Source organism: Etheostoma cragini, chromosome 1 (assembly GCF_013103735.1).
Source record: "Etheostoma cragini isolate CJK2018 chromosome 1, CSU_Ecrag_1.0, whole genome shotgun sequence".
NCBI classification, from domain to species: Eukaryota; Metazoa; Chordata; class Actinopteri; order Perciformes; family Percidae; genus Etheostoma; species Etheostoma cragini.
The window spans coordinates 2,759,312-2,774,878 of record NC_048407.1 but is presented as its reverse complement, the minus strand read 5'-3'; the positions used below and the strand labels follow the sequence as shown (position 1 = coordinate 2,774,878).

General features: G+C 40.0%; 1 protein-coding gene and 1 long non-coding RNA gene across 3 annotated transcripts in view; one reads left to right on the top strand and one right to left on the bottom strand.

The window, feature by feature from the left end:
- The window catches only part of si:ch211-186j3.6 (neural-cadherin), a 302,735-nt gene that overhangs the window by 184,667 nt on the left and 102,501 nt on the right, over positions 1-15,567 (bottom strand). For both annotated transcript variants that reach the window (XM_034874840.1, XM_034874848.1), the window contains exon 7: positions 4,232-4,374. In XM_034874840.1, the coding sequence (XP_034730731.1) occupies positions 4,232-4,374 (143 nt within the window). The remainder of the gene's footprint in view (positions 1-4,231; positions 4,375-15,567) is intronic.
- LOC117946629 overlaps positions 14,617-15,567 on the top strand; it is a 5,967-nt gene continuing 5,016 nt past the window's right edge. The window contains exon 1 of the long non-coding RNA XR_004657063.1: positions 14,617-14,650. This is a non-coding gene — a long non-coding RNA (uncharacterized LOC117946629). The remainder of the gene's footprint in view (positions 14,651-15,567) is intronic.

Sequence of the window (15,567 nt, the reverse complement as noted above, 5' to 3'; positions counted from 1 at the left end):
GTACAAAAGATAGAATAACAATTTATTTGCCAGAACGAACCAGGGAGCAGAATATGGGCAAAACAATGTGGGTTTGTTACATAAAACAGGATCAGACAAAGGTCAGAACATCAGACCAAACACAATAGAGGAGGTGAGAAGTTCAGGAGGAAAGTCTAAATAATGAAATAAAACAAGACAGCAGGACGACTAGTGCTACCACAACTAGGAGTCTTCCCTGAAAAAAACTCACCTACTTCCTACTTTTCAAGGTAATACCTTTTTTCCGTAATGCCATAAATTGTTATGGTCCGGCTGGCTGTGAGTTTTTGTTTAATTTACAATTTTTCTGTTTGAGTTTTCTGTTGGCCTGCCCTGTTTGTCGCTGCTGTTTTCTTTTTTTCACTCTCCCTCCTGCTGAAGCCTGTTGACCGTCCACACCCGAGTCTCATCCACAATCACCTGCTCCCGCCGCTCACCCCTGCCCGCCATGGCCAATCAACTATAGTATTTCAACCCTGGCTCGTCAAACCATCTTCACTTGATCGTGGCTCAAGTCACCCTGGTGAAACTCTCACAAGCTCTTCTGATTCCTCGAGTGTCCTTGCCTCAGTGCTTTATGTTGGACGTTTGTCTTCCGCTCCCGCAGTCATCACCTCCATTTCTGTTTCTCGTCTCCGGTCAGCTGGCTTTTCCTCTCGGTCCCCCTCCCACGGCACTCTGCTTCAGCCTGTCTCCGTCTCCACTCCCAGCTCCAGTGTCTTCCCCTTGGCTACTCGCTCCTGGCTCTCCCACACTCCCGCAGAGTATCCTCACTCTCGAGACTCCCCATGCTTCTCCGTCTCTGCGTCCCTATCCTTGGCGCCTACATCCCCACTTCCCCTTTTCTCCCAGCTCAAATAAATCCTTTTTTTTGTTGTGAGCCATGCATTTGAGTCTTTCTGTTCTTAGCGTAACAAAAACTTCGCAAAAAAAAGAAATGATCAAAGTCTGTTTATTGGTGCCAGAATTTCCCCTTAGCTGTGAGTAAATACCTTCTTCCCTGAGAGGAGAGTAGCTGGTGTTTCTGTATTTATGGGTTTTAATAGGAAGACTGTGATCATCATATTGACCAACCTGCTCCAATCCTAATGGGCACCTTAAATCTCAGAGAAACGCACTGTATTCTGGGGTGAGTTACAGTCAAATTAACATGGTGAGGGGGGCTGGCAGGGCTGCTTCTGCCGGAAGGAAGGAAAACAATTGTCGGCCATTTAGGATGAGTTGGGAGGATGGTGGGGAAGCAAGCAATGAGGTGGGAGAAGGGGCAATAAATGATTTTCAGCAGTAGCAGAGAAAGAATGAGATGAGTTAGAGAGGGTGGGGAGAATCCAACATGCTCGCCTTCCATTATCGGAGTCATAAAATGGTTTTAATGACCAAATATTGGGGTCTATGAAACAAGATATTGGATCACATTACAAGCATTACACTTTGGCTCACACGCTCTGGTGCGGACACATTGTGTACTGCCTTTGTGTGAATCTGTGTTAGGCTCACATTCCCTCTGTGTGTCTGCACGTGTGGATATGTCAGTTGATTTCTCATTAATCCATCTACCACTACTAAAGGTGTGCTTAATAAAGGCTTGCATTGTGATAGTGACATAGTGGAAGGACAAAGCAGCACACAAAAAGCAGCTTGGATTTGCGTTGCATGTATATTGAGTGTTTTACCCAAGCGGCAAATTCCAGATCTGAAAATAGAAGCCAATGCGGAAGCTCCCTAAACCTGCAATGTATCTCATTGCTAAATTTCGCCTTAGCATGGCTCTCAACCCCGAACGTCCCTACTGAAATAATAAAGCTTTCAAAAAAGCTCACAAATATTTCTTTCTTTATTTTTTTTCCTAAATGATAAACAACAGATGGGCACTGAAGCCCTACCACTTTGGGCGGCTGTTCAAGGGGTAGAGCAGCGTGGCAGTCACTTTAATTGCAGGTTTGTCATATTGACTTAATGGTCAAGCATATGTGAATATAAGTAGGCTAGTCTATGTGTCAATTTGGGGAAATTCCTTTTCTCATTCAGTTTTGATTTTCTTTACACACACACACACACACACACACACACACACACACACACACATATATATAATGGAAGTGACCGGAGGACCGGGACCAGAGAATTTGACAGGGACATGTTCAAAAGACAGGGCAGCTGGGATGGAGATGCAGCCTATGTCCTTTCTGTGACCAGTGGCCACGCAAGGACGTTGGACGACTACAAGACTACAAGGATGACTAGCGATCGAATGTTAAGCAGTGTCGTTGACAAAATACAGTTGGACCACAGTGAAGGGATTTAGTTGGACATTGAGAGGTAGTATGTGAGTACGGAGCCAGAGCATTTGTTTGGAGGACAGGGTGATAACGTACGAGGCCACAGGGGGGAGCTGGTGAGGGTAATCAATCTGGGAGCTTCCATGGTGGGCAGGGAAGAAGACCACTGCAGGGAAGTGGGGGCGTGTGGGGTAAATAGTTAAACACTTGGGGAAAACTGTACAGCATGCTGTAGGTTGACTGCTAAAAAGGAGAAATCTAGTCTGTTTGGGTGAACTCCATCAGGCCAATAAAAAGAGCAACGGTTCCAAAACAAATTAAAGTTGTCAATAAAACCAAAGTTGTGGGATGTTATCAAGTATTGTAAATAGGTATTTTCAAACCAAAACAATGCAGAAAAATAAATCAACAGTCTGTCTCTGCTTCCTAATCACTTCCTATTACAGCCACAATGGCAGGATATTGATTTTGAATTAAACTAGGTCAGTACAGTAGTAGGTTATTGGTTTAGTTAATAAACCATTAATCAATTAAATGAAAAAATATGAATACAAATTCACAGTAAATACAAAATGTGTTGCATTATTCCCACTTCTTAGCATATCATACAACAGGATTTTCTATTCAATTGATACACACCCAGTATAGTTATCTTACGGATTGACAGATATGTGGCTAAATCAATCAATGTGACAACCGGACCCTAACCCTAACCTTGCTCTTAGACTGAACTGTTATTAAAGCGTGTCAGTCTGAGGAAAGAAACTTGAAATAAAAACCTTTAATGAGCCAAACAATTTAAAAGCAAGCCTTATCATCTGATAGCCGATGAAATCGAGTTATAAGATACAACTCTCCTCCCTGCTCGATAAAACAACCGCCACTATCAGTGTAACAGGGGGAATTTTTCCTTGAAGTTTTGAGTAATTGAATTTGCAAAAGTCATTGTATTACCCTATAATAGGATGTGCAGATTCAGAGGGGTTGCAATTTACACAAGCTGTCAAACCACACACACACACACACACACACACACACACACACACACACACACACACACAAACACACACACACAGAGCATCATCATTGCAGTTTTCTATTTCACGTTGCTTCTGGCATTGCAGCTACTGCCTTAGACGGAGTTGAGATGTGTGACTATAAACCTCAGATGATATTTTGTTACATAGCGACTGTGGAAACACTCCTCGTACTTTGGCTTATTATTCTAACGTCTCCATGACATGACCTGTAAGGTTTTAAATATCCTTGACAGAGCTTCTTGCAGAAGGAGGATGCCTGGCGAGGAATCCTTAGGATAGTGGATAAGGTGAATGACATAAAACTATACTATATGCACACTACATGGAGCATATTTTTAAAACTCTGAGGCACGCCTGACAAACTGCAGAGCTTTTACATTTATAGGGTGTACGCAAATATAGCAGGGAGGGCAGACAGCAAAATACGGTGAAATAACTGGAAAAAAGCAATCTTTGTGGAGATTTCAGGGTTCATGCACAATAATAACAGACCCCTGAACAGCCACAAGTTCTATTCAATTTTATTAATAGGACAAGATAAACAGGAGGAATCATATGATTGTTAAATATATAAAAAAGAGAGGAAGAAGAGAGAAAGAGGGGGCACTACTGGTTGTACCCCAAGGACGAAGAGACATCCAGGTTATTTTTATATATATTGTTTTGATTTGTTTGATTTAGCAGGAATCCTCTCATTATGCTATCCGAAACTAGCCCATTTCCTCAAACCCCCTCAGCCATTTGTGCCTGGCATGCCCAGGTACTGCCGTGCTTACAGTGTGTTGAGAATGGATAAAAAACTCATAACCAGCTTATTATAATAACCACTACAATCTATTGACACTTAGTAGAATTAGAACCAGATCAGAAAAACAAGAGAAAAGGTCTAACCTTTTTGGCTGTCAATGATAAAGTTGCCCTCCTCGTTTCCCGTGGTGATCTTGTACGTGATCCCGTCGCCGTCAGGGTCCTTTGCCAGCACAGTGGCAACAAGCGTGTTGGGGCCCGCGTCCTCTGAGACAAACGTCCGATATCTGATCAAACACATACAAATCAACAAAACACAATCAACACCTTGCCGGCACTTCTCAGCGGGAGGACACATGGCTGGAAAGGTGAAAATTAGACACATTCAACAGTGTTTTTTCAACGTTTCAAATCAATTGCAGTTCATTCAACCAGTAGTCCAATAGTTCGGCACCTAGAACAAAGACGCTCATATGGAAACATGCTGCAATACCCACATAAAAATATTGATTGAGATGGATCATAAGTGTGTAAATCCATTAACAGACCAACCAAATGCACTAGTATCTTAGCGTCTATATAATAATAATAATAATAATAATAATACATTTTATTTAAAGCCGCCTTTCTTGGCACTCAAGGACGCCGCACAGGGAATTCATAAATTAAGAACAGCAAAACAAATACTATACAACAGCAAAACAAATACTATACAACAGCAAAACAAATACTATACAGCAAAATCAAAACCAAAACTATACAACAGCAAAACAAATACTATACAACAGAAATACAAATACTATACAACAGCAAAACAAATACTATACAGCAAAACAAAACCAATACTATACAACAGCAAAACAAATACTATACAACAGAAATACAAATACTATACAACAGAAAAACAAATACTATACAGCAAAACAAATACCAATACTATACAATAGCAAAATAAATCCTATACAGCAAAACAAATACTATACAGCAAAGCAACAGAAAAGGCAGAGCAACAGACATTTAGGTGGAATAGGCAGTTATAAACAGATGTGTTTTTAGTTGTGATTTGAAATGGGGGAATGAATCAATGTTTCTGAGTTGGGGGGGGGGGTATTATATGTCATAACCTCATTAGTGTCATTTCTTGTTTTAGCTATTCAGTGGGTCTTTGCAATTGAAATTCAACTAGGGCAAACAGACATTGACAGGGTTGGCTTGATGTAATGTGAGGAGAAAAATAAATGATTAGAAAAAACTCAAAACAAGAAGAAATACAAGCTAAAAAAAACTTTGGGGTGTTTATTACTATTTTTTATTATATTTATTATTGCGTTAAAGGCCTTCTGGATAAATCACACTGCATGTGCCTTAATCTACAGCCTACTGTAAATAATCAACAGTCACCTCTTTGGCCATGTTACCAGGATAATTTGTGCCATTTATTCAGTCTGATCTGGTAAATATAGCCAGTCATGACTTTCTTTTCCTTCAGCTGAGCGTTTGTCTGACCAGTGTTTTTGTTGCGCACTGTGAGCAAAGAGAATTTCGTCAAATGTGTACAACTGCAGCCACAAGAGGCCTAGTCTCCATCCACAACGTTCCACTTCCGGGATTGCTTCAGTGCCAGAGGAATTCCTCCAGGAGGCATGTTTTTTCACCAATGTCCGTTAGGACTATGGTTAACAGCTCCTCTGATCTCTGCAGGGTGAATCCAGAAAGCTAGCTAGACTATCTGTCCAATTGCTGTTGCAAGACTAAAACAACTTTTGAACGTACTCATGTTCCAACAAAACAAGTTCCTTCACAGCGGCACCATACAGAGTTTAGCACCACCCAAGATGATTGTGATTGGATTAACATCGGACCACTCACACCACCATCACACCCTCCACCATAGAGTACCTTTAATCCAACACATTTCGAAGTGACAAAGTGTGAATGTGATGTAGACTGTTGGTTTTGAAGACTATCTTGTTATTCCTCTACGGTAAAACACCAGTAAAGATGAGTAGTTCTTGGACGTGTCAATGTGTTGGGGGTGACGCCCAGTCCGGAGGGAATTGGGTTGGGATCCAAAAGGTCGCCGGTACAAGTCCCCGTATGGACCAAAAGTACGGAGCGTGGATTGGTAGCTGAAGAGATGCTACTTCCCCTCGTGGACTCTGCCATGTGCCCTTGAGCCAGGCATTGTACCCCCCTAATTTGGGATCACGGAATAGTATATATTATCACTATCCTGCAGGACATTCAAAAAGGTTAAACTTTAATCAAATTTTAAGGGTGTGTTTGTCTGTTACTGGCTTCTAAATCAGTGGACAAGGGAAAGCGTGCATCATGACATCAGACAACAACTTAGACAGCGATGCTTTTACAATTCTGCTTAAAGACCAAGGTCCGAACCAACGTTCATGTATAATCACATTGTATACATTTGATCCTGTTCTTTTTGGTTTGATTTTGCTAGCGCACTAAAGCCCTTTCAATGACGTACCTACAGCGTCTTGTCACCACTCATGTGTGTTGTGTCTCCCATTGATTGGTGAGTAGACGGCGTGCAACTGATGTTGGCGTGTTGCCATTTTTGAATTTATTGGCTGGTAGTTTTTTCCGTATTAATGAAAATGAATGAACAAATTAATGATCAAATCCCTATTGCGTTATTATGGTATTATGGTATCCGAGTTCTTTTGATCTGCTATGAAAAGTGACGCTTTTGAAAGCAACCTAACCAGAATGTCACAGACACAGCACTCATGCAGTCTATCAATTATTAGGATAATGTGGTATGCTTAAAAAGACTGATATAAAGAGAACGTATGCTTTCCCATTAGAATAGTATGCACGTGCATGGTAAGGACTTGCAAACAAGGTCTTTTAGTATGATGTATAAACAAATGTGTGTATTTGATGAAACCTGCCCATTAATCAGCCCATGCCTACCAAGCTGAGCTTAGAGTCTTGCTCTGAAATTCCCCTTCAGTTTTGTCTTTGCATCTTAGAGTAGAACTTTGAACCTCAGCTTTGAACTCTCTGTTGGCCCTACACATAATCAAATGTTCTTGAAATGCTGGCCTTTCTACCTTGAGGTTCACACTCTTTCCATTCTTTCGACACCTGTCAGCTGCCCTTATGGTAATAGCAGATTTCACTGCAGAATGCAACATACCAGCCTTTCTGGGCCCTTAGGTAAACATAGACAAGTTCCTTTGCATTATGATTAAGACAATTAAACTAATATAACTACAAATGTTGAATGGAGTACCTCTTTCTGCTGATCAACACCTGTTGTGTGTTCACAATATGATTGATGTAAAGCGATGACTCTGAAAGCAATTATTCAAAAACAACCAACCAACGTTTTCAGTGAACGTGTGTGTGCGTGTGTGTGGTGGGGTGTGGGTGTGAGTGTGCGTGTTCTTTTTGCGCGTTGAACTTACAGCTGAAACTAACAGAAGCACTCACTCTCTTATGTTGTTTATCAATGACTCATTACCTGCCAACGTGTGCCTGTACGTTCACAATGCAGGTCCAGTCACTCAAGTAACTAGTCCAGAGGCCTCGTCGCTAGGACTAGTGTCCTAGCGACGAGGCCTACTTATGTTTCACTGAAAGCGAGGAGCTCTCATTAGGGGTTGAACACTGTGATCATGTTCTGTCACTGCCGTCTTTCTTCCTCAGCAACTGTTGGACTAGTTTTGTCAGGGAAGATCAGCGATGTGCCACTTGCTTGTTCTCTTCGTAAAGTGTTGTTGCAGCATTTGAGTAATTTCAGTTCACACTCTGCAAGCCGTGCACTTCCCTGCAGATCAATACACAAGTCAGGCAGGGGAAGATGCTGTGCTGTGTTTCTTTATTATGTAGTTTCTCTGAGGGTACATGGGTCCGATTGATCAAACGGCTTACACTTAAGGAAGTTATTTGAAAGATCATTAGATAATTGCTTGTATTTATCTCACCTGAAAGCCAGAAAGAACTGCTTGTGCATTTCTGCCTTCAAATTGATGGCAAAATTACAGATACCGGCTGTGCAGTTGCACTTATGCACAACTCTTTCACACGGGCTACTAAGACTCTTTTGTCCTGACTACCCGAATTAACTCTACTTCTTCATTACAGATGCAGACAGAGTAATCTTTATGGATTTAAATGGAGTTGACTAACAATTAGGTTTATGGCTACAAGCAGCCTGAAATGGCAACAATAGCTGATGTTGGCTTGTATTGGTCTGCAAGACAATCAACATTGTGACATGCTGAATGTTAATTGTGTATGGCAGTGATCAAACGATTAGTTGATTAATCAAGTATTCAAAACAGCACAATAATAAATGTTAATTTAAGTTATATATCAAGCAGAAATGTCAAACATTTCCACTATCTCAAATGTGAGGATTTGCTGCTTTTCTGTGTAAATTGAGAAACAGTTTGGGGAAAACAAGTGATCTGAGGACACCACCTTGGGCTCTGGGAAAATGTGATCAGCACCTTAAATTTCTTATCGGATATTTTGAAGTCTAAACAATCAAAGAACAAAGAAGAGACAGGGATATTGGAAAGGACTGACTTTGCCACTGGCATTTGATTCTTGGCCTTAAAGACTTCACACTTGACAAACTCATTTCACCACATGGTCCATGTAGCAGCTGTTCTGGAACTTCGGATCAAATCCCACTATCTTGGCAACTGGGCAAACTATCTGCTGTGTGATCCAAAGCTCCAGAACAGCTGCTAAATGGACCTTGCGGTGGAATTGTTTTGTGAGAAGCAATTATTAGTTGCAGTCCTAATATAAAATAATCTGTTCAATTTAATTGCACATACGCTGGCACTGCTACAACCAACATTTCCACATCTGCATTGCCACAGGGATCCACATGACCTCTATAATTTCATCGGCTATTGTCCATGCACAACCCAAATGTGTGATCGTATGGACTGTGCGTGCCTACAAGTGTGCCGATTTCATGTTAAAACAAATAAAAAGTAAAAAAACAGACATGAGAAGACTAAATTATGTCCATTTAATAATGAGAATGCATAGCTGAGCATGATAATGACATGGTAAAGAAGACACACACATAAAACAGCATAAAAGCACAACTATATGTAAATTGCTGGCAATTTCATTCAAAATATTAAGCCAAACGTGACGTAAAATTCACAAGTACTGTACAAAATAGATAATGGTGCTATGGTGGACATTTCAAGGTTAATCCTACTTGACACTTACATCAACCTAACTTCAACAAAAACCCTATCTAATGCTTTCAATCAGATGCTTGTAAGCTTTGTTCATAAAGGGTAGCCTATGTGAGTGTCTGAGAGAGAGAGAGAGTGGAGAGAGATCAGGACAGATCACTGAGAGCAAGCACAACGCCCAGCAATCAAGCAGCAGTGAGTTGGTTTTTGCAATCACATTTGGGCTCTACCACAACTCTAATTTTGCCGGATCAATGCTGCAATCAATTGCAAACCGCCTCAGACAAACGCCACCACACACTAATTACTTGTTAACCTTTTAGTTTTACTTTTTTTTGTTTTAGTTTGTTTTCATTCTGTTGATCCGGGGAGAAAAACAATAGATGCTTCCCTTAGTCCGGGGCCTTATGTCAGTTGTAAAAAAAATGAATGACTGAATTTAATTATTGAGTTAATTTGGTTTATCCAGATAAGGCAGATATGGAGAATGGGAAAAAGAGAGGGGGTAATTGAGTGTGTTTGTGTGTGTGTTGAATAGTTTGGGGTCAGGACGGTCAGCGGATCTATTCTACTGCTATTTATTTGCTGCAATGCCTCCTGTCTGATTCCATGTTAATGACTTCTTACAAAGCTATGTTTCCATTTGCTTTTTGAATTGCAGGGGTGGACGTGGGGCCGATAATAAGAAGCTGAAATAACTGCAATATAAGCCCTAAAGCACTGTTTGCTACAGCAACATTTTAAATATCAATACAGAGTGTATGTAGTGTAATTAAAGTTACAAGTTAACAAGACTGTTTAATGTAGTATGCCTTTATTTTGAAAGTTTTTTTGTTTGTTTTCGTACTTTGGATTTTCTGTGGGCCTTTCCTGTTGTGCTGCAGTTGCTGTCATTTGGAAGAAGTAGTTAATGCCATCTTTACCCATCAATCTGTGGTTTGTTGCTGTGGCATAGCCAGTGAGTATATTTAATTTAATATCTTAAGAGCTAATTTAGTATCATATAATTTGTTTTGTGCTGAATGTATATATTTGTTACTTACTTGTGTCTTAATTAGCCCTTGTGTTGTCTTCCCGCCAAAATTGAATATCACATTTTTGACGCTTTTTATCAATGTTTTTAACTTTTTCTTACGTTTTTATCCTTTTTGACACTTTTTTGAATATTCGTCAACACTAGGGCGGCCGTGGCTCAGTGGTAGAGCGGTTGCCTGCCAATCGGAAGGTTGGTGGTTCGATCCCCGCCCCTGCAATCATTGTCGAAGTGTCCTTGGGCAAGACACTGAACCCCGAGTTGCCCCTGGTGCTGCTGTTTAATGTTTATCTGATGAGCAGGTGACACCTTGTACAAAAATATTTTTTGAATTTATGGTCAATTAACCTCATTTATAGGAAATTATACCTAATGTTTGAGTTAGAAAAGCAGAAATTATCTTTTCTTCATTAAAATAGCCTGCCAAGTACAACACACCGTCTGTTCATGTCAGATGAGAACAGTACAGTGTATCAACGGACTGTTTCCTGTTCTTCTAGTGCCAACTTTAAGATGCCGACAGTATCTTAAAGTCTTGACAGCTTTCCTTGTGAAATGTTAGTCTTTAACTTCTGTGAAGCTTCACATAAAATAGGGATTGCCAAATTAAGTGCTGTTATAAGACATTGTTTTTCTCAGTTGAAGGATCTATAGGGTGGTGCATTTTGCAAAACTACTAATATTTAGTTGGGTTGTGCAAAAAAAAATTATTATTCAAATCGCGATTCAAGCACTACCCATTCAAAAATCAATACAGATATGTATCCATATATAATATTTTCTTTTTACTTTATTTGCATGTCTATAGCAATCACATTATAGATACATTTGTGATCCCAAGGGGAAATTCAAGGTCCCAGTAGCTTACAGACATCACAAACAGCATACACATACACAAGTCCACATGAATGATTTGGAAATGGACTGTGAATCAATTTTTTATTTTTGAATCAAGAATCGTTTTTGAATCAAAACCAATATTGAATCAAATTGTGAACCTAACAAATCGGAATCAAATTGAGACATTATCCTTGTTTTATTGTTTAAAAATATTTGATAGCAGTAACAATACTAACACTGTGCCTTTATACCGGTTTCTAAACAATTCTTTTTTCGGTAACAACTGTATAAAACAAAAAGGAATTACAACGTACACATTACTGCTCAAATCTTTTTACTTATTTTGCAGCTCCTGCTAGGTGAGCCCCATCTTTGTGCGTAAAATTGTTTTTGTTTTTTTACGATGTGTAACGTTAGACAGCAAATCAGCAGCATTACTAGATCTCAGTAGAAGCATGCTGCATGTTTATTGGCTCACTGACTCTGATGAATTTGCTCCTTAACTAATGTAGCTCAGCGTAAATTCCTTCAGGAAGACCTAACGTTTTATTGGTGCACTGCTAATCAGTTCAGCTGTTATCTAAATAAATATACTTTTTGCCGTGTATAACTGTCACATATATAACTAGTGCCTCCTGATTGAAATATAGCTCAGCATTCTTTCAGAAATATCTAATTTAATCAATGCTGTCTTCCTAAATGGAATCAGCTGTTGGAGGCGTTCACCTTCCCGCTAAACCAATCAGAATTGTACACAAATTGCAAGGGCCAATCACAGACTCACAGCCCTGCTTTAAAAAAATCAGTTTCTCCCTTTGCTATCAGCTGTCGTTTCAGCCCTCCAACCCCCCCCCCCTCTCCAGTCATCTACTCCAGCTGACCGGTCCGGAGCCTCCTTTGGTCTGGTCTTCGGGCTCCTTCGTCACCACTACCGGAGTCTAGATTCCATTAGGGGGAGTCTAATCGCAAAAGATTTTGTACAGTTAATTGAGTCCTACAATAAACCTCATTTGCATATCTGCAAACATGTCTCTCCTGATTGATTTGAAATAGGTATTAAATGATGTGGCATTTTTCGATACTCAATATTTTGGAGGGAATTTGGTCGGTGCCTAAACAATATTGAAATTTGTACCCTGCCCTAGTCGTTGCTCATATTAGCTCTATGCACAGAAGCAAAAAAATCAGGCAATGGGAAATAAAACTTAAAAAGAGAAATCTGATTTGGAGAAAGAAACTCTTCCAGAACAATAACAGGTAAGACCCAGCACCACTTTTCCTCCCCTTTCCTACACTACATCTGACTATCATGTCTATTGCTTCACACCCATTTACAAACTCCGGCAATTGACAGCTAACCCCTCCCCCAAATGTTTCCACATGGCACAGCCATGTGCATGGGGTGTGAGTGTGAGTGATACTTTGGAGAGTTGTCCTTTTTTTTTGCCTTTCCACAAGCAAAATTCCCAAAGTATACGTTTACCTGTTCTTTTTATCTGCTCTGCTCTTAGAGAGAGATAACAGTCTACATTATCTTCTTAAAGTAATGTAATTCTAGGTCTAGCCTGCAATACAAGCACATTTCTGCTCCTATATTTCCATGTCTCCAACATGGATCATCAACTGACATTTTACCTAGAGAAGCTTCAAATTTAGTCTGTTTTGCATCATGACATGGGACTGAATGGTCATAAATGGTTGTGGCTATCAGATACATATCTAAGACCCTTTGGAGTCTGATGTTCATGAGTCAGGTGAAGCCTGCATTTCTAACCAACTCAGAGAGCTGCAGTTAATTAGTGAGCCAGCAGCAGCAGCTGATAAGATCTGCCAGTGACGGTTTTCATTTCAGCCGGCAAACTGATTGCTGACGACTAAATAGGGGAAGGCTGCTTTTGTCTGCTTCTGTCTTAAATCAAGGACTTGTCTTTAAACAGTCTGCCACAGTTGTCATTGCAAACTGCATACGTACAGTCAGTGCGAGATTGGAAAGCCTGAGAACAAGAGTAGCAACAATAATCTCTGTTTCTCCTGTCTGCCTTTCTCAAAAACCTGAAATCAATTCCACCTGTCTGTGTGCATGTTTAGATGAATGCATTCAGTGTTCATTTTTGGTTAAAAAAAAAGTTTCAAATCACTGGAATCACGATACACAAAATACAACGTATACATGTCAGTTGTAGACACACATGCCAACAGTGGGGAAATGTTCCTAGGGTGGTTTCTGTGGCAACAGGCAGGTGATGGAAGGTACAGTAATAAGATCCTGATAGCAAAGTGACAGCACATAGATGAAAGGCGGCTATTCTGTCACTCACCAGGAAGTGGGAGCCATGCAGTGAAGAGGTAGATCTAAGAGTTAGTGTAGAACGCAAGCGGTAAAAAAATAAAATAAAACTGATCTTTTTTTCCATGTACGTGTGCCTCCTTCCTTCCTTTATTTCTTTCTCGCACTGACGGCCAATAACAAACAATACCACAGCTAGTTTTCGAAATATTGCAATAAAACCCACGTAAAAAAAAACACTGTTCAATAGGAGTTTTAGTCTTGCAGCTAGCATTCACTCTGAACTAGCAAAACACACACACACACACACACACACACACACACACACAGATAATCATAAATCATAATTACACAATATAAATAGGCCAGATTTTCTGACTGGATAATAATACATTTAATGACCTCCTTTCTCTATTCCTTTCTGTCCATCACATGCCTTGACATGTGCAAGGGCACAAATCATGTGATGGTTGGATAAGAGTGGGGCAGTCATCACAGGTCGCCGCTTTGAACAACAACAACACATACTTGGTCTCACTGTGCTTTACGCTGGGATTTCACAGGCAGCTTCAATAACAGCAGTGGAGCGGTTCAATTCCTTCCCTATGACAACGGCCTGAAGACAGTGGGTGCCCGGAGGTCTGCCCTTCTCCAAAGTTGACTTTTGTAGAGCGGTAGCAGAGATTTACAGGCAAAACTGCCTAACTGTCTGTTAGAACGTGAACATATGAAAATAAGTTTTGATTAATTCTTTCAACGCCGCCACTTTGTACTGCAGGCTGCAGACCCATCTGCAGCCTGCAGTACAGAGCGGCTGCTGGGTAGCATGAATCTCTCTCTTTTTTAAGTTATGAAGCCAACATGAAAGCCCAAGTTTAATTTTAAAGATATGAAAAAAGAGAAAAGTTCTCCCCTCGTCTTAAAGTGGTCATAAATCGATACAAGAGCAGCCTACAGAGAAAGTCAGTTTGCACAAAATCATCTGAAGTGTTTGATGGTTATTTATTCGAGCTTGAGCCCCACCCATTTCTAACAATTATTATTAGATTATTATGTTCATTTTCAGGTTCATAATTGTATTTGGTTTACATGATTGTACTGCACATTGCTGCAGCTCCTCTTTTTACCCTGTGTGTTGAGCTCTCTGTTTTAGCTACAGAGTGAGACATCTCACTTCTTTTTTCTTTGTTGGGAGTTGCACATGCTCAGTAATTCATGAGGGGGAGGGGCTGGAAGGAAGCTCCTCTATGTGCGCTGTAAAAAAAACAACGTTTTATACACATATAGATATACACTATATTTTTATTTATTTAACTGTTAAGTTTGAAGACGGTGTTTAAAAAGTGGAATCCATATGTTTGCATACCAAGTGTGGTAAAGCCACATATTTATTTTTATATTTCTGCAATCTGCACTTTAGTTTGTGTGATTTGTTTCTGACTTTCCTATGAATATTTCCACCAGGCTTGAGCTCAGTGCTTATTATACTACTGGGATTGAAGTACTTAGTTAAAAGATGTCATTCGTATAAATTCATGCATCACCTAATTTCATCATCACATCCAGGCCGGGCTTCCAGGACACAAGAGTTGGTTTAATCCATCTAATCTTGTGTTGTTCATACTATACAATCATTTATAGCTTGTCTTTGTCAAATAATACATAAAACAAAGATCTAAATTTGTAGATTATTTTCCAAAATCGTTCATCCCGATAAGCGAGTATTATAATGTGTGTTACAAAGTGACGCACGTTCGTCACAGAAATGAAGGCTTGACTACAATAGAGCAGTTTGTGAACAGTGTTTTCTCTGGAAGATGGTAAGTCCCTTTGAGGGGGGGGGGACTTTGGGCTTTCTCACTTTGGAAACCTATAATGTAAACAAAAAAGATAAATAACACAATAAAGGAAAGGGGGAAAACAAAAATCATAATGTAAGCACTTTAATTGTTAACTTTGCACTGCTCCCTTGTTATTATAATAATTATCATGACCGGGGAAATAACCAATGTTGACTGGCTTGGTTTGAATTTCCAAAAACAAGGTCAGACAACCTTGGTCAGCGGTGTGAAAGAGGTAAGTGATGAATCATAGATTGTCCTGTATGGTTTATGTGGCAGCTGCA